Source organism: Gymnoscopelus microlampas (genome assembly GCF_963454915.1).
Source record: "Gymnoscopelus microlampas genome assembly, chromosome: 9".
NCBI classification, from domain to species: Eukaryota; Metazoa; Chordata; class Actinopteri; order Myctophiformes; family Myctophidae; genus Gymnoscopelus; species Gymnoscopelus microlampas.
In genome coordinates, this window is record NC_139946.1 from 31,702,322 (window position 1) to 31,723,615 (window position 21,294).

At 41.7% G+C, this 21,294-nt stretch overlaps 1 protein-coding gene across 1 annotated transcript; it reads left to right on the plus strand.

Annotated features, from left to right (window-relative positions):
• Positions 1 to 1,321: 1,321 nt before the first annotated feature.
• On the plus strand, positions 1,322 to 6,484 carry LOC311051510 (uncharacterized protein; the record flags this gene model as incomplete). Its single annotated transcript, XM_084066088.1, has 6 exons — positions 1,322 to 1,437; positions 1,605 to 1,715; positions 1,808 to 1,981; positions 2,324 to 2,446; positions 2,907 to 3,251; positions 6,300 to 6,484. Exons 1-6 carry the CDS (start codon positions 1,389 to 1,391, stop codon positions 6,482 to 6,484), a joined length of 987 nt encoding a protein of 328 aa, XP_083922214.1. The 5' UTR covers positions 1,322 to 1,388.
• Positions 6,485 to 21,294: the final 14,810 nt, after the last annotated feature.

A 21,294-nucleotide genomic window follows, 5' to 3' on the forward strand; every position in this document is an offset into this window, starting at 1 on the left:
TGGCAATATATATGGGATGTTGGATTGTGATTTTAATACTGCTTATGTCTGTCTGTTCCAGGGTGTTCGGGCAAAAGAGTCCCCAGGGTGCCCGAGCACCATATATGGGTTTGGACTGGACCACAGTAGAAGAGAGAGGGGGGTTTTGGGTTGTATATTGGAAGCTGCTAATAATGTGATAAAGTTTGTGTTGCAATAGGGTGCTTAAGTTATATGTATTTACCAGGGGTATTGAATTGATGCAGATGTTTAATGGAATGTGTGGTTTAGATCTGTTGCATGTTTGAGGTAACCTGCAACATGGTTGAACCCACAATTGATTGACTGACACTTGATTGGCTCAGCTGAGTATAAAAGGATGCCAGAAACAAACACACTCAGCTTTAGTTTTAGTATTAGGACATGGTGGAGCTGCCGACCACCATGCCACCTTTTGCTGCTGATGCTCTTATCCTGTATGTGCACTTTGGCTGAATAAAAGCACCTTTGGTTTGCAATCTACATCCTGACTCTGTGCTGTTTCCAGCCGCTTATTTGGCCAGTCCTTTACAATGTTTGAAAAAGTATTGTCCCAAGCGGGAGTCGAACCCAGACTCCCAGTGGTAGTGGATTGGGAGTCTTTAGCGAGGTGCGCCTCTGTGGCCGATACTGAAACTGGGTATTTGGGCTGTATTAGAATGTGACGTCCTAACTCTTCTAATGTAGAAGAAAGAAGTCCCCGCCCGCACGGCCGTGCAATAGGGGAAGGCCGCCCCCTTGCTTCAACAGTATGGGAATAGGCAGTTCGCCGGACAGTCTGGACCTCAGTATTCGGTAGAATACGTGAGAGCAACTTCAATACGTGATTGATTAGCACGTGACATTGCTATTGTCATGGGTGACTGATTGTATATACAAGGGGGAAAACATAGAAACAGTTGGTAACTCAATTAGTTATGGCACTTTAAATGTTTAAGGCAAAATGAACAGTTTGCTCAACAATGATCCCATCCTGATTGTTTGTCTACATCAGTAAAGAAATGCATCTGGTCTTATCTCCCTTTGACGATGCCCCATCTGTTTTAATCAAGCCCTGGTCCTGTGTGTGTGTGCAGCTGATCACGGTTCAAGTTTTACTTTATTGTTAAATCTTGTGTTAACAATAAAGGTACGCAAGTACGCCTGTACGCCTGTATCCTTGCGGTAAATTATGAGCTACTCCAACAAAAAAATGAGGATGCAGCAACAGTGCTTTCCCTCATTGTTGATTTAGGCGATTATCCAATCATTCCAATGATCTAAATTGTGCAACACGTTCACATTTCCTCAAAACAGCCACATTATATAAGGAGGTGCAGTCGGGCAGTGCCACTCTCCACCGTCACTGATCTGCCCACCTTGTCTTGACTATGAAGCTGATGTGGACTCTGTGTCTCACCTGGAGCCTTTTCTATGCAGGTAACTCAACTCACTCTCAGAGTGACTTAATGCTTGTTTTGATACATTGGTTTTCCAGTGCAATTTAAAAAAAATTAAATTAATAACATTTTGTGCTTTGCAAGGTTAATGAATTAGTTGTTATGATTGTAGGTATTATAACTTGATAAATACTTTCCTCAATGCAGCTGATGCCCTTCAGTGTACGACTTGCGATGATATCACTGACTTCCTGTGCACAAACACATCTTCGGTAGAATGTGCTGCTAACCAGCTCTGTCTATCTGCTACTATAAGTGGTAATATTCAACATATAAAGTAAATATATGATAAAGTTATGAGTTTTTATTTCAACATTGTTAAATTGTGGCTTTATTTTTTATATCAAAAGGGTCAGTGACGGGCGCTTTCAGTTCATTGACTGTTGTGACCAAGTTGTGCGTACCAGCTCTCACCTGTGCCGTCCTTGGCAACGAGACATTTTCAACAAACCTGGGGATTGGGACAGGAGCTGCATCCTCGCTCTGTTGCAATACAGATGACTGTAACTCTGCGACTTTGTCTGGTATGTGAATTAGTTACAAAAGATTTTATAAATTGTATCTGACATTTGCCCATTTATATCTTCTTATATCAATGTTTTATTTTGTGTCTAAGGGTAGATCGCACTCTTCTTTACTTTTTAATTAAACTTTGTCAATTTGGGACTGAATTTAAATCATGCAACATGGTTACGTTTGAACCCATCTTTATTAAATGACCGACCACAAATAATTTTAGACAATTGAATTAAACCTTTACTAAGCAGCCTAAACAAAAACCAGGCTAAAGATCAGCCAAGGAGTTTTGCTAAATTAATATTAATCTCAGTCTAAGAAACATGTAATAATCACCTGCTCCATTTCAGTTTCTACTCAACAGGGAAACAATAATCTAACATGCTTCACCTGTGACAGCCTGACAGATGCAAACTGCAACAACAAAACAGTACAATGTGTGGGAAGTGAGGACCGGTGTGTCAACGCGAGTGGTGAGTCCCAACTGCCTTTAAACAAAGAGGTCTCCGAAGTGTGCATTAATGTATCCTTAAATACAGGAATGTAGAAAACAACGTCAAAAGCTATGTACAACAATTGTTGGAAGTGAGTTTTTGTCACAATAAGCAGGCTGGTGAACCAAAATGCAGAGGCCCAGCCATGCCAGTAGGCTGGCATGGCTGGGCAGCAGGACAGCAGAAGGCAAGCAGAAAGCATGCAGGCAGGCAGAGTAGCACTCTGACTTGGGCATTATTGAATCCAATGAAAGACCAAAAACAATATAGAAGACTTGTAGGAAGGGAGGTGTACAGAGTATGTTGATGCGGATGGGAAATAAACTAAAATAGAAAACGGCACATATGCATCATCAAATCGACTTAAAGTAAAGTAAAGTTTGATAAAGATTGTGCTAATGTAAATATGAAAATGTTTTTCTTCTTTTGTTATCTGTAGTGAGGACCACGGGCAGCATCACTATTAATACATTTGGCTGTGCATCTTCAAGCTTGTGTTCTGCTATCTCCCGTCTGGCTGGCATTCCTCAGGTCAGCAACATTGCTAACTTCACTGACGGACCAACCTGCTGTGAAGGGGATCGTTGCAACTCTGTTGCCACTGCCACTCCCACTGCCACTCCCACTCCCACTGCCACTCCCACTGTCACTCCCACTGCCACTCCCACTGTCACTCCCAATGCCACTGCCACTGCCAATGCCACTGCCGCTGCCAATGCCAATGCCACTGCCACTGCCAATGCCACTGCCAATGCCACTGCCACTGCCAGCATACTCAGCCTGAGTATTTTACCTCTGCTGATGGCGCCTCTTACATTTACACTCACCTTTTAGCTCACAGGACATGAACCAACATGGAGGCAAACACGGCTGCACACCAACCCCTAATGTATATTGTCTCTGTCGGGTGGAAACCTCATGTCCAAAGCTGTTACTTTTCAGGATACAAATTCAAAAACAGCTAAAGTAGCAGATCTACACGCTTCGAGCTTGTAGATCTGCTACTTTTATACTTTTGAGTGACACTTTAGTGTGATCAAGTAGGGCGTTAATTTATGAAAAAACACAAAAAGTTAGAATATGGAGATAAGATGTTTCAAATGATATATACTGAAAGAAAATAGGGCAACATGATTAATGATTAAATGTTTTATTTCAATATGTGGTCCAGGGAAGATGAGTTCTTTGGTTATTGGTTATGATCAAAGTTATGATCCTGCTTTTCTTGTTTGGTATATGAGATAGAAATGAATCTAGTTAATGTGGTAAACAGCTTTAATTCTATAGCTTGTCTGCTGTCATTTCATCCTAACTGCTACCTGATTCGTTATGGGATTACACTTGTTTCTCAAGTAAAGAACATGCATATGGACTGCAGTAAAAACTACAGCAGAGCGTTTCTTAATTCAAGGATGACTACAGTCTTACACTCAATAATAATGGAAATCTTTTTTCTTTTCATGAGTTCTGTACATGGATCCAGAGTAACAAGTATTTCATTTGTATGACATATCCCTATTTGTATAATGCTATGCAAACCATTTAATCATTGGCATTATACGTATATGTTACTTTGCATAAGCTCAGTTTTTGTCTAAAATTCTGTGTATTAAAATACAGTCAAATATGTGTATTTCATCTCAGTTTCCTCCCTTCATACAAGAGACCTAGACATGTCAAGGTTATGTGGAACTCACTAGAAACTGTAGAAAGTCTCTATTGTATTTTGTCATGTGTTTTGTCTGGTATAAGAATGGAATAAGGAGGAGGGGTGAACAAGTCTTTCTTTTGCTTTTTAATTTTTTCCATTGATTTTCAGTTTAGCTTAAAGCTGCTTTTTTCACTGCAGTCCATAGGGCAGCTAATTCCTTGTACTAGTTCTTGTTGCCTCTTTTTGATAGACGCTATACTTTTCAGATGTGTGTTGGTTGCAATCTTGTAAGTTCTGTAGTGTATTTACTGTACTTGTACATATAATAATGAAGATGATCTATCATTCAGCTGGGGTCCCCAGCTTCATGACTGAGAGTTAATCATAGTTAATGTATTAATTTGTATGGTACATGTAATAATGAAGATTAGCTTTCAATCCTGGCTTTAGCTATGGGCTAAGTGTACTTAAATACAGTAAGCCCATAACATTAAAATGTCAAAGCAGTTGATCTTCACAAATATTTAATGGGACTGAGTGACGCAAACATATGTGGACACACCTGTGGACCAGGTGTGGACTGTGAGACCTAATGACAGAATGGACACATGAGGAAAGGACTTCAAGTTTTAAACTTATCAGAGCTTCCATTGTGAATCTAAATAATTTTATATGCCTCAACCCCCAGACGGCCAGGCTTTATTTTTAGCTTGGGGTGTATAACTTTAACCACTTTTGCAGTAAAATATTTTTATACAACAATCCATTTCATGTATGGGAGGCCTTAGAGATGAGGAAAAACTATGTTGTGTTTGGTCCTTCCTCCGCTAGGGGTATCTCAAAAACTAAAGCCCTTTTTGGCTGTTGGTCACAGGCCTATTAGTTCCCTATTTAGAAACAGCTTCCTTTTAGTGCTGCTGAGCCAACTCTTTATGGAGGACTTAAAGGTGACATATGAGCCAATAGACTTTTAGGTAAGCAGGTAGACCATTCCACAGCAACACAGCAGAATATTTGAATGTATTTTTTCCTATACAGGTTTTGAAACTCCCTCTGGTGGCATAACTGTGAACATCACTGACCTTGGTGAAATAATTACAGAGATAAACAGGAACTGGGTTGCTAACAATCTTCTGCACGGTGCACAACTTAATCAGTGATACCCTCTCTTCTACCCTAAGCCACTTGAGCTGATCAAAGTGAGCTGGGAGGAGGTGAGTCCTAGGATGGAGATGTAAAATCAACCTGACTCATTTATTTTGTGCAGTTTTTTAGGGTCTTGGTAATGCCAGACGTACAGGCGTAGTCAAAATGACATTGAACCAGGGCCCCCGACAACATGTCCAAAGCAGTTCTGTTCACATAGGTGGAAATTCTCGCCAGGAACTTCACGGCCCCTCAACCGGACCATCTCGCCCCCTAAGTCAAGACTGACAGTTAAAAAAACAAACCTTCTGGTACTTTTTAATTAATAGCGTTTCGGCGTCAAGCTTTCCTCAGCGTGTTAAGAAAGTGTGTTGTGTGTACCGGGAGGGACTGATAGACAGACAGACATGACAAGGACTTCAGCTGCTGTCGGTAAAAAAATATAATTTAAAAAAGAATTGCGCACACCCTTTGCGTGTGTGCCCCCCGTACTTACGCACCCACCCCCCCTCACCGTTGTCGGCTAGCACCGAGCCTGCCTCCCAATAGCCAATTTTAATATACTACAGATCTACATGGTCATATCAAAGTGACCATGAAGATGTACAAAGCAGCATGATCAAATAAATGGGCAACTGTCACGTATATTTACATAGCATGAGCAGCATTTCTCAAACAAAGAACAAGTGATCAAGAATAGAGACAATGTCATCCTAACATGTTTTAGTTGTTTGGCCATGTACAGAGGTAGTGCTCCAACAGCGGCCGGAGAAAAGACTTCTATGAAGCGTACAGCCCTTGCTTTTAGGCATCTCAGACGTTTACCGCTTTGCATCATCACAAACAGTTTGTTGCTAGGGTGATGTTTATCCTTCATAATCCTTTTTGCCCTGCCCAAGCTCCTCCTCTCGTAAATGTCCTGCAGAGACGGAAGAGTGCATACAACGGTACGTTCTGCAGACCTCACCATGCACCTACTGGAGTGGTTGTAGGTCCTGATAAGAGCTCCGTCCATACCATATGGTCATTCCCCAGGAGTCTCTGAGCTGTGGCACGGTCATTGTCTTTGCCACAACCTCTGCCACGGCCGAGGTTTTGTCAGGCCCTCTGCCTCCTCCAGGTACTCCCTATCATCGTCGTTTGAGATAGGCCTCAACACCACTGTGTCGTCAGCAAACTTGACGATGGTATTTGGGCTGTTCCTAGCCACACAGGGATGATGGTGTTAAAGGCAGAGCTGTAATCAATAGATAGCATCCTGACGTACACTTCCCCGCATTGTTGTTGTCAAGGTGTCCACAATGGAATTTTAATAGCCATAGCTGGCCACAAGAATAGTAACAACTGAGCCAATGAACATAAAATTAGGGTGCAGCGAAGCTGCGCTCCCATATAGTTTATTTTGGCAACTATCCATTTAGAATCTAAATCAGGCATCATTTCTCAAAATAGACCCATTATTGTATATTAGGAGGTGCATGGCCACTCCATCACTGATCTGCCCACCTTGTCTTCACAATGAAGCTGTTGTGGACTCTGTGTCTCACCTGGAGCCTTTTCAATGCAGGTAACTCAACTCACTCTCATGCATGATAGTACATACTCCTGATATCGTCTGGGATTTCGGATATTGTTGTAATATTGTGATATTAACACAAGTGCTGTCTTTTCCTGCTTTTAAAAGCTGCATTACAGTAAAATGATGATTATTTATATGTTTATATTGTTATATATTATGTTCTGTACATCACAGTCATCTCCACGATATCATCACAATATTGATATTGAATTGGAGCTGTCCACACTCCACCGGCTCACCGCTGATCAGTAGAGGAGCGTACTTTTAAAATTGATAGAAAATAAGTATTTTCTTTGGGTGAACTACTCCTTTAAGTAGTAAGGGTGGGTCAAATGAAGAGGACTTAATTTACCCAAGGGGATAATAAAGTATACTGTAGCTCAACCTTAACTCGGTTGATGTTAACCTTAGCCAAACATTTGACTTGAATGGTTATTTGATTAAAAACAAAAACAAATGTACAGTGCAATTTCTTCAGTTTACTTGACATTGATATAAATCAGACAATACAAATCTTGTGTTGTGCAAATGTATACAATGTTATTAACATATAACAAGGTAAAAAGCTATGGTCTCATGTTGGATTTATAAATATTTTCCTCAATGCAGTGGATGCGCTTCAGTGTCACACTTGCAGTGATTCTGCCGATGTTCAGTGCAGAAACACAGCCTTGTTAAATTGTGCAGCTAACCAGCTCTGTCTATCAGCTACTCTACAAGGTAATATTTAACTATTTGTTTTCAGTTAATCATCACTTCACAATATGTTTGTATAATAACGTTATGAGTTGTTTCTTCAACATTAATAAATTGTTGCTTTATTTTTTTGTATCGTAAGTGACAGTGACAGTGACAGTGACGGGTAGTCCAAGTAATCATGTCATCAAGAATTGTGCAACAGCTGCCATCTGTCACAAAATTGGCAACGAGACATTTTCAGCAAACCTGGGACATCTTGGGAATGGAGTTGCATCCATTCTCTGTTGTGATACAGCTGGCTGTAACAATGAGACTTTGTCTGGTATGTAAATTAGTTACAACACTATCATTGCATCACATAATTGTCTCCACCAGGCTGAAAGGCATGGCGAAAGAGTATGTTTTGCACCCTGTCCGTCCGTGTGTGTGTGTGTGTGTGTGTGTGTGTGTGTGTGTGTGTGTGTGTGTGTGTGTGTGTGTGTGTGTGTGTGTGTGTGTGTGTGTGTGTGTGTGTGTGTGCGTGTGTGCGTGTGTGCGTGTGTGTGTGTGTGTGTGCCCGTCCGTCTGTGAACAGCTAATCTCCGGCACCATTAGCTTGATCGCAGCGAAACTGTGCACACACACTCCCTGGATGCCAATTCAGAACCTCTGCCCCAAATGTGTCACATGGGCCTGTTATAGCGCCACCAGGAGGCCGCTTTTTACAAAACACATTTTTTGACAGTACTCCTACAGACGTCATGCATTAAACAAAACAGGTCTTTCAGATTTTTCATATTTCATCCTGATTGGCTAAGAATGGCATCCAAAGTTTGCAGGAGTGCTCTGTTTTGAACAAAATGCCTCAAATCATGAACACAGCGTGCAATTTCCGTGAAATTTCGCACATACATTCCCACTCGGCCGAGAAAGAAATTCCACTTGATCGCGTCATCAGTGCCCATACCCTAGGTGGGGTTGGCGAAAGGGCCTTTCTGTGTGGAGTTTACAAGTTCTCCCCGTGTCTCCTAGGGTAGGTACCCTCACAAAACATGCAGTAATCCTCCCCCTGGCCAGCCGGGGCGCCTGATGGAGGGGAAAGGAACTGGTTTGAATAACGTGTTCCTTCCACGCGCTACGTCCAACCAGGGAAACTCCCCCCTGTCAGGTGACAAGACGGTCAGTTGGCTCTCATGCATTGAAGGAGGCATGAGCTCGGCCCTGGCCTCCCTAGGTTGATAGAGGGAAGGTAGTGCCCAGGATTACATAGACAATTGGCACTGGGTGTTAAAAATAGGGTTACAAAATCGTGGGATAAAAATTTTAAAACAAAAAGTATTCGAGTAATACAACCCAATAATGTGATTGGCCATTCTGTATAATTAACATTCAGTAATATTTTGAACACAGGACTCTGACACAGATTTATTTAATTACTGACCACATACATATGATCTTAGATAATTGTATTAAACCATTTTTAAACAAATAACTTTTATTTTAACAAAAAGTATAACTTACAGACTTTTTTAATTACTGACACAAAACATCTGAGACAATTGCACTAAATTGACACAAGCAGCCTAGAACCATGACAAAAATCAACTGAGCTGATTTCACAATTATGATTTAAACTGAGTCTAAATATATACAGTATGTAGCCTAATAATAACCTACTCTATTTCAGTTCCTACTAAACAGAACAGTTCACGACAATGCTTCAGCTGTGCCAACCAGACAGACACAGAATGCAACACAGCAGTTGTAAACTGTTCAAAAATGGAGGACCGGTGCATCAGCGGGAATTGTGAGTCCTAACACAGAGACTGCATTTAACACATATATGGTTAGGATGAGTATTTGTTATGCTGGACAGTTCTTTTTTTCTGGACAGTTTTGTCAGGATACAAATAGAAACAGCTGACACTGACAAAAAATTACTGCAACTTTTATTAAAGTTTATTAAACACACATAGGAGGATACTGACTTGTCTATTACTGCATTCTTAAATATAGGAATGTTGAAAGTGATCAAAAACAATGTACAATAATTGTAGGAAGTGAAGTTTGCTGGGTTGATGGGACGGGAAATAAACTGAAACGTGTGCATCATCAAATAGACTTAAACTTGAAATGTTTGATTGTGCTAATGCGAGAGTGAAAATGTTTTTCTTCTTTTGTTATCTGTAGTGACCAGCACTATTAACACCTTTGGCTGTGCATCTGCAAACGTGTGTACTGCTACTTCCCTACTCACTGCTGTCTTTCAAGTCTTTGCTAACTTCACGCCAAACTGCTGTGAAGAGGATAAGTGCAACTCTCAGACTGTATCAACAACAAAGCCACCAAAAGTAGAAACAACTACTCCAACAACAGCTTCTACCACAGTTATTCGTGAAACCGCCACCTCTGTTCCTGAGACCACAACTAGCCCAGAAACAACAGTTACTTCCAAGCCCACTGTTGAAACCACAACCTCAATTGTACCAATAAAAACCACAACAAAGAAAACAACAACAAAAAATGTTGAAACAACCACAAAGGAAGCAACAACAACTCAGACTGTATTAACAACAAAGCCACCAAAAGTAGAAATAACTGGGCCAACAACAGCTTCTACCACAGTTATTCGGGTATCATCAAACTCGATACCGACCACACCTATCTCGGAAACAACTGTTGTCACTTCCAAGCCCACTGTTTTAACCACGACAACCAGTGTACCAACAACAACGGAAACAACAACCAAACCTGTTGAAACAACCACAAAGGAAGCAACAACAACTCAGACTGTATCAACAACAAAGCAACAAAAAGTAGAAACAACTGGTCCAACAACAGCTTCTACCACAGTTATTCGTGAAACAACCACCGCTGTTCCTGAGACCAAAACTAGCCCTGAAAGAACAGTTACTTCCAAGCCCACTGTTGAAACCACAACCTCAATTGTACCAATAACAACAACAACAAAGGAAACAACAACAAAACCTGTTGAAACAACCACAAAGGAAGCAACAACAACTCAGACTGTATTAACAATAAAGCCACCAAAAGTAGAAACAACTGGGCCAACAACAGCTTCTACCACAGTTATTCGGGTAACATCAACCTCCACACCGACCACACCTATCCCGGAAACAACTGTTGTCACTTCCAAGCCCACTGTTTTAACCACGACAACCAGTGTACCAACAGCAACAGCATCAAAGGAAACGACAACCAAACCTGTTGAAACAACCACAAAGGAAACAACATCTCAGGCTGTATCAACAACAAAGCCACCAAAAGTAGAAACAACTACTCCAACAACAGCTTCTACCACAGTTATTCGTGAAACCGCCACCTCTGTTCCTGAGACCACAACTAGCCCAGAAACAACAGTTACTTCCAAGCCCACTGTTGAAACCACAACCTCAATTGTACCAATAAAAACCACAACAAAGAAAACAACAACAAAAAATGTTGAAACAACCACAAAGGAAGCAACAACAACTCAGACTGTATTAACAACAAAACCACCAAAAGTAGAAATAACTGGGCCAACAACAGCTTCTACCACAGTTATTCGGGTATCATCAAACTCGATACCGACCACACCTATCTCGGAAACAACTGTTGTCACTTCCAAGCCCACTGTTTTAACCACGACAACCAGTGTACCAACAACAACGGAAACAACAACCAAACCTGTTGAAACAACCACAAAGGAAGCAACAACAACTCAGACTGTATCAACAACAAAGCAACAAAAAGTAGAAACAACTGGTCCAACAACAGCTTCTACCACAGTTATTCGTGAAACAACCACCGCTGTTCCTGAGACCACAACTAGCCCTGAAAGAACAGTTACTTCCAAGCCCACTGTTGAAACCACAACCTCAATTGTACCAATAACAACAACAACAAAGGAAACAACAACAAAACCTGTTGAAACAACCACAAAGGAAGCAACAACAACTCAGACTGTATTAACAACAAAGCCACCAAAAGTAGAAACAACTGGGCCAACAACAGCTTCTACCACAGTTATTCGGGTAACATCAACCTCCACACCGACCACACCTATCCCGGAAACAACTGTTGTCACTTCCAAGCCCACTGTTTTAACCACGACAACCAGTGTACCGACAGCAACAGCATCAAAGGAAACGACAACCAAACCTGTTGAAACAACCACAAAGGAAACAACATCTCAGGCTGTATCAACAACAAAGCCACCAAAAGTAGAAACAACTACTCCAACAACAGCTTCTATCACAGTTATTCGTGAAACCGCCACCTCTGTTCCTGAGACCACAACTAGCCCAGAAACAACAGTTACTTCCAAGCCCACTGTTGAAACCACAACCTCAATTGTACCAATAAAAACCACAACAAAGAAAACAACAACAAAACCTGTTGAAACAACCACAAAGGAAGCAACAACAACTCAGACTGTATTAACAAAAAAGCCACCAAAAGTAAAAATAACTGGGCCAACAACAGCTTATACCACAGTTATTCGGGTATCATCAACCTCGATACCGACCACACCTATCCCGGAAACAACTGTTGTCACTTCCAAGCCCACTGTTTTAACCACGACAACCAGTGTACCAACAACAACAGCATCAAAGGAAACGACAACCAAACCTCTTGAAACAACCACAAAGGAAACAACAACATCTCAGGCTGTATCAACAACAAAGCCACCAAAAGTAGAAACAACTACTCCAACAAAAGCTTCTACCACAGTTATTCGTGAAACCACCACCTCTGTTCCTGAGACCACAACTAGCCCAGAAACAACAGTTACTTCCAAGCCCACTGTTGAAACCACAACCTCAATTGTACCAATAAAAACCACAACAAAGAAAACAACAAAAACTGTTGAAACAACCACAAAGGAAGCAACAACAACTCAGACTGTATCAACAACAAAGCCACCAAAAGAAGAAACAACTGGGCCAACAACAGCTTCTACCACAGTTATTCGTGAAACCATCACCTCTGTTCCTGAGACCACAACTAGCCCAGAAACAACAGTTACTTCCAAGCCCACCGTTGAAACCACAACCTCAATTGTACCAATAAAAACAACAACAAAGGAAACAACAACAAAACCTGTTGAAACAACCACAAAGGAAGAAACAACAACTCAGACTGTATCAACAACAAAGACACCAAAAGTAGAAACAACTGGGCCAACAACAGCTTCTGCCACAGTTATTCTGGTAACAACAACCTCCATAACGACCACACCTATCCCGGAAGCAACTGCTGTCACTTCCAAGCCCACCATTTTAACCACGACAACCAGTGTACCAACAACAACGGAAACAACAACCAAACCTGTTGAAACAACCACAAAGGAAGCAACAACAACTCAGACTGTATCAACAACAAAGCAACCAAACGTAGAAACAACTGGTCCAACAACTGGTCCAACCGACACCTCTGTTCCTGAGACCACAACTAGCCCAGAAACAACAGTTACTTCCAAGCCCACTGTTGAAACCACAACCTCAATTGTACCAATAAAAACAACAACAAAGGAAACAACAACAAAACCTGTTGAAATAACCACAAAGGAAGCAACAACAACTCAGACTGTATTAACAACAAAGCCACCAAAAGTAGAAACAACTGCGCCAACAACAGCTTTAACCAAAGTTATTCGAGTAACATCAACCTCCATACTGACCACACCTATCCCGGAAACGACTGTTGTCACTTCCAAGCCCACTGTTTTAACCACGACAACCAGTGTACCAACGACAACAGCATCAAAGGAAACGACAACCAAACCTGTTGAAACAACCACAAAGGAAACAACAACATCTCAGGCTGTATCAACAACAAAGCCACCAAAAGTAGAAACAACTGTTCCAACAACAGCTTCTACCACAGTTATTCGTGAAACCGCCACCTCTGTTCCTGAGACCACAACTAGCCCAGAAACAACAGTTACTTCCAAGCCCACTGTTGAAACCACAACCTCAATTGTACCAATAAAAACCACAACAAAGAAAACAACAACAAAACCTGCTGAAACAACCACTAAGGAAGCAACAACAACTCAGACTGTATCAACAACAAAGACACCAAAAGTAGAAACAGCTGGGCCAACAACAGCTTCTGCCACAGTTATTCTGGTAACAACAACCTCCATAACGACCACACCTATCCCGGAAGCAACTGTTGTCACTTCCAAGCCCACTGTTTTAACCACGACAACCAGTGTACCAACAACAACGGAAACAACAACCAAACCTGTTGAAACAACCACAAAGGAAGCAACAACAACTCAGACTGTATCAACAACAAAGCAACCAAAAGAAGAAACAACTGGTCCAACAACAGCTTCTACCACAGTTATTCGTGAAACAACCACCGCTGTTCCTAAGACCACAACTAGCCCTGAAAGAACAGTTACTTCCAAGCCCACTGTTGAAACCACAACCTCAATTGTACCAATAACAACAACAACAAAGGAAACAACAACAAAACCTGTTGAAACAACCACAAAGGAAGCAACAACAACTCAGACTGTATTAACAACAAAGCCACCAAAAGTAGAAACAACTGGGCCAACAACAGCTTTAACCACAGTTATTCGGGTAACATCAACCTCCATACTGACCACACCTATCCCGGAAACAACTGTTGTCACTTCCAAGCCCACTGTTTTAACCACGACAACCAATGTACCAACAACAACAGCATCAAAGGAAACGACAACCAAACCTGTTGAAACAACCACAAAGGAAACAACAACATCTCAGGCTGTATCAACAACAAAGCCACCAAAAGTAGAAGCAACTACTCCAACAACAGCTTCTACCACAGTTATTCGTGAAACCGCCACCTCTGTTCTTGAGACCACAACTAGCCCAGAAACAACAGTTACTTCAAAGCCCACTGTTGAAACCACAACCTCAATTGTACCAATAAAAACCACAACAAAGAAAACAACAACAAAACCTGTTGAAACAACCACAAAGGAAGCAACAACAACTCAGACTGTATCAACAACAAAGCCACCAAAAGAAGAAACAACTGGTCCAACAACAGCTTCTACCACAGTTATTCGTGAAACCACCACCTCTGTTCCTGAGACCACAACTAGCCCAGAAAGAGCAGTTACTTCCAAGCCCACTGTTGAAACCACAACCTCAATTGTACCAATAAAAACAACAACAAAACCTGTTGAAACAACTACAAAGGAAGCAACAACAACTCAGACTGTATCAACAACAAAGACACCAGGAGTAGAAACAACTGGGCCAACAACAGCTTCTGCCACAGTTATTCTGGTAACAACAACCTCCATAACGACCACACCTATCCCGGAAGCAACTGTTGTCACTTCCAAGCCCACCGTTTTAACCACGACAACCAGTGTACCAACAACAACGGAAACAACAACCAAACCTGTTGAAACAATCACAAAGGAAGCAACAACATCTCAGGCTGTATCAACAACAAAGCCACCAAAAGTAGAAACAACTGGTCCAACAACAGCTTCTACCACAGTTATTCATGAAACCGCCAACTCTGTTCCTGAGACCACAACTAGTCCAGAATCAACACTTACTTCCAAGCCCACTGTTGTAACCACGACAACCAGTGTACCAACGACAACAACAGCATCAAAGGAAACTACAACCAAAGCTGCTGAAACAACCACAAAGGAAAGAACAACATCTCAGGCTGTATCAACAACAAAGCCACCAAAAGTAGAAACAACTGGTCCAACAACAGCTTCTACCACAGTTATTCGTGAAACCACCACCTCTGTTCCTGAGACCACAACTAGCCCAGAAACAACAGTTACTTCCAAGCCCACTGTTGTAACCATGACAACCACTGTACCAACAACAACAGCATCAAAGGAAACAACAACCAAAGCTGTTGAAACAACCAAAAAGGAAGCAAAAACAACTCAGACTGTATCAACAACAAAGTCACCAAAAGTAGAAACAACTGGTCCAACAACAGCTTCTACTACAGTTATTCATGAAACAACCACCGCTGTTCCTGAGACCACAACTAGCCCAAAAACAACAGTTACTTCCAAGCCCACTGTTGAAACCACAACCTCAATTGTACCAATAACAACAACAACAAAGGAAACAACAACAAAACCTGTTGAAACAACCACAAAGGAAGCAACAACAACTCAGACTGTATTAACAACAAAGCCACCAAAAGTAGAAACAACTGGGCCAACAACAGCTTATACCACAGTTATTCGGTTAACATCAACCTCCATACCGACCACACCTATCCCGGAAACAACTGTTGTCACTTCCAAGCCCACCGTTTTAACCACGACAACCAGTGTACCAACAACAACAGCATCAAAGGAAACGACAACCAAACCTGTTGAAACAACCACAAAGGAAACAACAACATCTCAGGCTGTATCAACAACAAAGCCACCAAAAGTAGAAACAACTGGTCCAACAACAGCTTTTACCAAAGTTATTGGTGAAACCACCCCCTCTGTTCCTGAGACCACAACTAGCTCAGAAACAACAGTTACTTCCAAGCACACTGTTGAAACCACAACCTCAATTGTACCAATAACAACAACAACAACAACAAAGGAAACAACAACAAAACCTGTTGAAACAACCACAAAGGAAGCAACAACAACTCAGACTGTATCAACAACAAAGCCACCGAAAGTAGAAACAACTGGGCCAACGTCAGCTTCTACCACAGTTATTCCGGTAACAACAACCTCCATACCGACCACACCTATCCCGGAAACAACTGTTGTCACTTCCAAGCCCACCGTTTTAACCACGGCAACCAGTTTACCAACAACAACAGAAACAACAACCAAACCTGTTAAAATAACCACAAAGGAAGCAACATCTCAGGCTGCATCAACAACAAAGCCACCAAAAGTAGAAACAACCGGTCCAACAACAGCTTCTACCACAGTTGTTCGTGAAACCACCACCTCTGTTCCTAAGACCACAACTAGCCCAGAAACAACAGTTACTTCCAGGCCCACTGTTGAAACCACAACCTCAATTGTACCAATAACAACAACAACAAAGGAAACAACAACCAAACCTGTTGAAACAACTACAAAGGAAGCAAAAACAACTCAGACTGTATCAACAACAAAGCCACAACAAGTAGAAAAAACTGGTCCAACAACAGCTTCTACCACAGTTATTCGTGAAACCACCACCTCTGTTCCTGAGACCACAGCTAGCCCAGAAACAACAGTTACATCCAAGCCCACTGTTGAAACCACAACCTCAATTGTACCAATAACAACAACAACAAAGGAAACAACAACAGAACTTGTTAAAACAACCACAAAGGAAGCAACAACAACTCAGACTGTATCAACAACAAAGCCAACAAAAGTAGAAACAACTGTTCCAACAACAGCTTCTACCACAGTTGTTCGTGAAACCACCACCTCTGTTCCTAAGACCACAACTAGCCCAGAAACAACAGTTACTTCCAAGCCCACTGTTGAAACCACAACCTCAATTGTACCAATAACAACAACAACAAAGGAAACAACAACCAAACCTGTTGAAACAACTACAAAGGAAGCAAAAACAACTCAGACTGTATCAACAACAAAGCCACAACAAGTAGAAAAAACTGGTCCAACAACAGCTTCTACCACAGTTATTCGTGAAACCACCACCTCTGTTCCTGAGACCACAGCTAGCCCAGAAACAACAGTTACATCCAAGCCCACTGTTGAAACCACAACCTCAATTGTACCAATAACAACAACAACAAAGGAAACAACAACAGAACTTGTTAAAACAACCACAAAGGAAGCAACAACAACTCAGACTGTATCAACAACAAAGCCAACAAAAGTAGAAACAACTGTTCCAACAACAGCTTCTACCACAGTTATTCGTGAAACCGCCACCTCTGTTCCTGAGACCACAACTAGCCCAGAAACAACAGTTACTTCCAAGCCCACTGTTGAAACCACAACCTCAATTGTACCAATAAAAACCACAACAAAGAACACAACAACAAAACCTGTTGAAACAACCACAAAGGAAGCAACAACAACTCAGACTGTATCAACAACAAAGACACCAAAAGAAGAAACAACTAGGCCAACAACAGCTTCTGCCACAGTTATTCTGGTAACAACAACCTCCATAACGACCACACCTATCCCGGAAGCAACTGTTGTCACTTCCAAGCCCACTGTTTTAACCACGACAACCAGTGTACCAACAACAACGGAAACAACAACCAAACCTGTTGAAACAACCACAAAGGAAGCAACAACAACTCAGACTCTATCAACAACAAAGCAACCAAAAGTAGAAACAACTGGTCCAACAACAGCTTCTACCACAGTTATTCGTGAAACAACCACCCTTGTTCCTAAGACCACAACTAGCCCTGAAAGAACAGTTACTTCCAAGCCCACTGTTGAAACCACAACCTCAATTGTACCAATAACAACAACAACAAAGGAAACAACAACAAAACCTGTTGAAACAACCACAAAGGAAGCAACAACAACTCAGACTGTATTAACAACAAAGCCACCAAAAGTAGAAACAACTGGGCCAACAACAGCTTTAACCATAGTTATTCGGGTAACATCAACCTCCATACTGACCACACCTATCCCGGAAACAACTGTTGTCACTTCCAAGCCCACTGTTTTAACCACGACAACCAATGTACCAACAACAACAGCATCAAAGGAAACGACAACCAAACCTGTTGAAACAACCACAAAGGAAACAACAACATCTCAGGCTGTATCAACAACAAAGCCACCAAAAGTAGAAGCAACTACTCCAACAACAGCTTCTACCACAGTTATTCGTGAAACCGCCACCTCTGTTCTTGAGACCACAACTAGCCCAGAAACAACAGCTACTTCCAAGCCCACTGTTGAAACCACAACCTCAATTGTACCAATAAAAAACACAACAAAGAAAACAACAACAAAACCTGTTGAAACAACCACAAAGGAAGCAACAACAACTCAGACTGTATCAACAACAAAGCCACCAAAAGAAGAAACAACTGGTCCAACAACAGCTTCTACCACAGTTATTCGTGAAACCACCACCTCTGTTCCTGAGACCACAACTAGCCCAGAAAGAACAGTTACTTCCAAGCCCACTGTTGAAACCACAACCTCAATTGTACCAATAAAAACAACAACAAAACCTGTTGAAACAACTACAAAGGAAGCAACAACAACTCAGACTGTATCAACAACAAAGACACCAGGAGTAGAAACAACTGGGCCAACAACAGCTTCTGCCACAGTTATTCTGGTAACAACAACCTCCATAACGACCACACCTATCCCGGAAGCAACTGTTGTCACTTCCAAGCCCACCGTTTTAACCACGACAACCAGTGTACCAACAACAACGGAAACAACAACCAAACCTGTTGAAACAACCACAAAGGAAGCAACAACATCTCAGGCTGTATCAACAACAAAGCCACCAAAAGTAGAAACAACTGGTCCAACAACAGCTTCCACCACAGTTATTCATGAAACCGCCAACTCTGTTCCTGAGACCACAACTAGTCCAGAATCAACACTTACTTCCAAGCCCACTGTTGTAACCACGACAACCAGTGTACCAACAACAACAACAGCATCAAAGGAAACTACAACCAAAGCTGCTGAAACAACCACAAAGGAAAGAACAACATCTCAGGCTGTATCAACAACAAAGACACCAAAAGTAGAAACAACTGGTCCAACAACAGCTTCTACCACAGTTATTCGTGAAACCACCACCTCTGTTCCTGAGACCACAACTAGCCCAGAAACAACAATTACTTCCAAGCCCACTGTTGTAACCATGACAACCACTGTACCAACAACAACAGCATCAAAGGAAACAACAACCAAAGCTGTTGAAACAACCAAAAAGGAAGCAACAACAACTCAGACTGTATCAACAACAAAGTCACCAAAAGTAGAAACAACTGGTCCAACAACAGCTTCTACTACAGTTATTCATGAAACAACCACCGCTGTTCCTGAGACCACAACTAGCCCAAAAACAACAGTTACTTCCAAGCCCACTGTTGAAACCACAACCTCAATTGTACCAATAACAACAACAACAAAGAAAACAACAACAAAACCTGTTGAAACAACCACAAAGGAAGCAACAACAACTCAGACTGTATTAACAACAAAGCCACCAAAAGAAGAAACAACTGGTCCAACAACAGCTTCTACCACAGTTATTCGTGAAACCACCACCTCTGTTCCTGAGACCACAACTAGCCCAGAAAGAACAGTTACTTCCAAGCCCACTGTTGAAACCACAACCTCAATTGTACCAATAAAAACAACAACAAAACCTGTTGAAACTACCACAAAGGAAGCAAAAACAACTCAGACTGTATCAACAACAAAGACACCAGGAGTAGAAACAACTGGGCCAACAACAACTTCTGCCACAGTTATTCTGGTAACAACAACCTCCATAACGACCACACCATTCCCGGAAGCAACTGTTGTCACTTCCAAGCCCACCGTTTTAACCACGACAACCAGTGTACCAACAACAACGGAAACAACAACCAAACCTGTTGAAACAACCACAAAGGAAGCAACAACATCTCAGGCTGTATCAACAACAAAGCCACCAAAAGTAGAAACAACTGGTCCAACAACAGCTTCTACCACAGTTATTCATGAAACCGCCAACTCTGTTCCTGAGACCACAACTAGTCCAGAATCAACAGTTACTTCCAAGCCCACTGTTGTAACCATGACAACCACTGTACCAACAACAACAGCATCAAAGGAAACAACAACCAAAGCTGTTGAAACAACCAAAAAGGAAGCAACAACAACTCAGACTGTATCAACAACAAAGTCACCAAAAGTAGAAACAACTGGTCCAACAACAGCTTCTACTACAGTTATTCATGAAACAACCACCGCTGTTCCTGAGACCACAACTAGCCCAAAAACAACAGTTACTTCCAAGCCCACTGTTGAAACCACAACCTCAATTGTACCAATAACAACAACAACAAAGGAAACAACAACAAAACCTGTTGAAACAACCACAAAGGAAGCAAAAACAACTCAGACTGTATCAACAACAAAGACACCAGGAGTAGAAACAACTGGGCCAACAACAACTTCTGCCACAGTTATTCTGGTAACAACAACCTCCATAACGACCACACCATTCCCGGAAGCAACTGTTGTCACTTCCAAGCCCACCGTTTTAACCACGACAACCAGTGTACCAACAACAACGGAAACAACAACCAAACCTGTTGAAACAACCACAAAGGAAGCAACAACATCTCAGGCTGTATCAACAACAAAGCCACCAAAAGTAGAAACAACTGGTCCAACAACAGCTTCTACCACAGTTATTCATGAAACCGCCAACTCTGTTCCTGAGACCACAACTAGTCCAGAATCAACAGTTACTTCCAAGCCCACTGTTGTAACCATGACAACCACTGTACCAACAACAACAGCATCAAAGGAAACAACAGCCAAAGCTGTTGAAACAACCAAAAAGGAAGCAACAACAACTCAGACTGTATCAACAACAAAGTCACCAAAAGTAGAAACAACTGGTCCAACAACAGCTTCTACTACAGTTATTCATGAAACAACCACCGCTGTTCCTGAGACCACAACTAGCCCAAAAACAACAGTTACTTCCAAGCCCACTGTTGAAACCACAACCTCAATTGTACCAATAACAACAACAACAAAGGAAACGACAACCAAACCTGTTGAAACAACCACAAAGGAAGCAA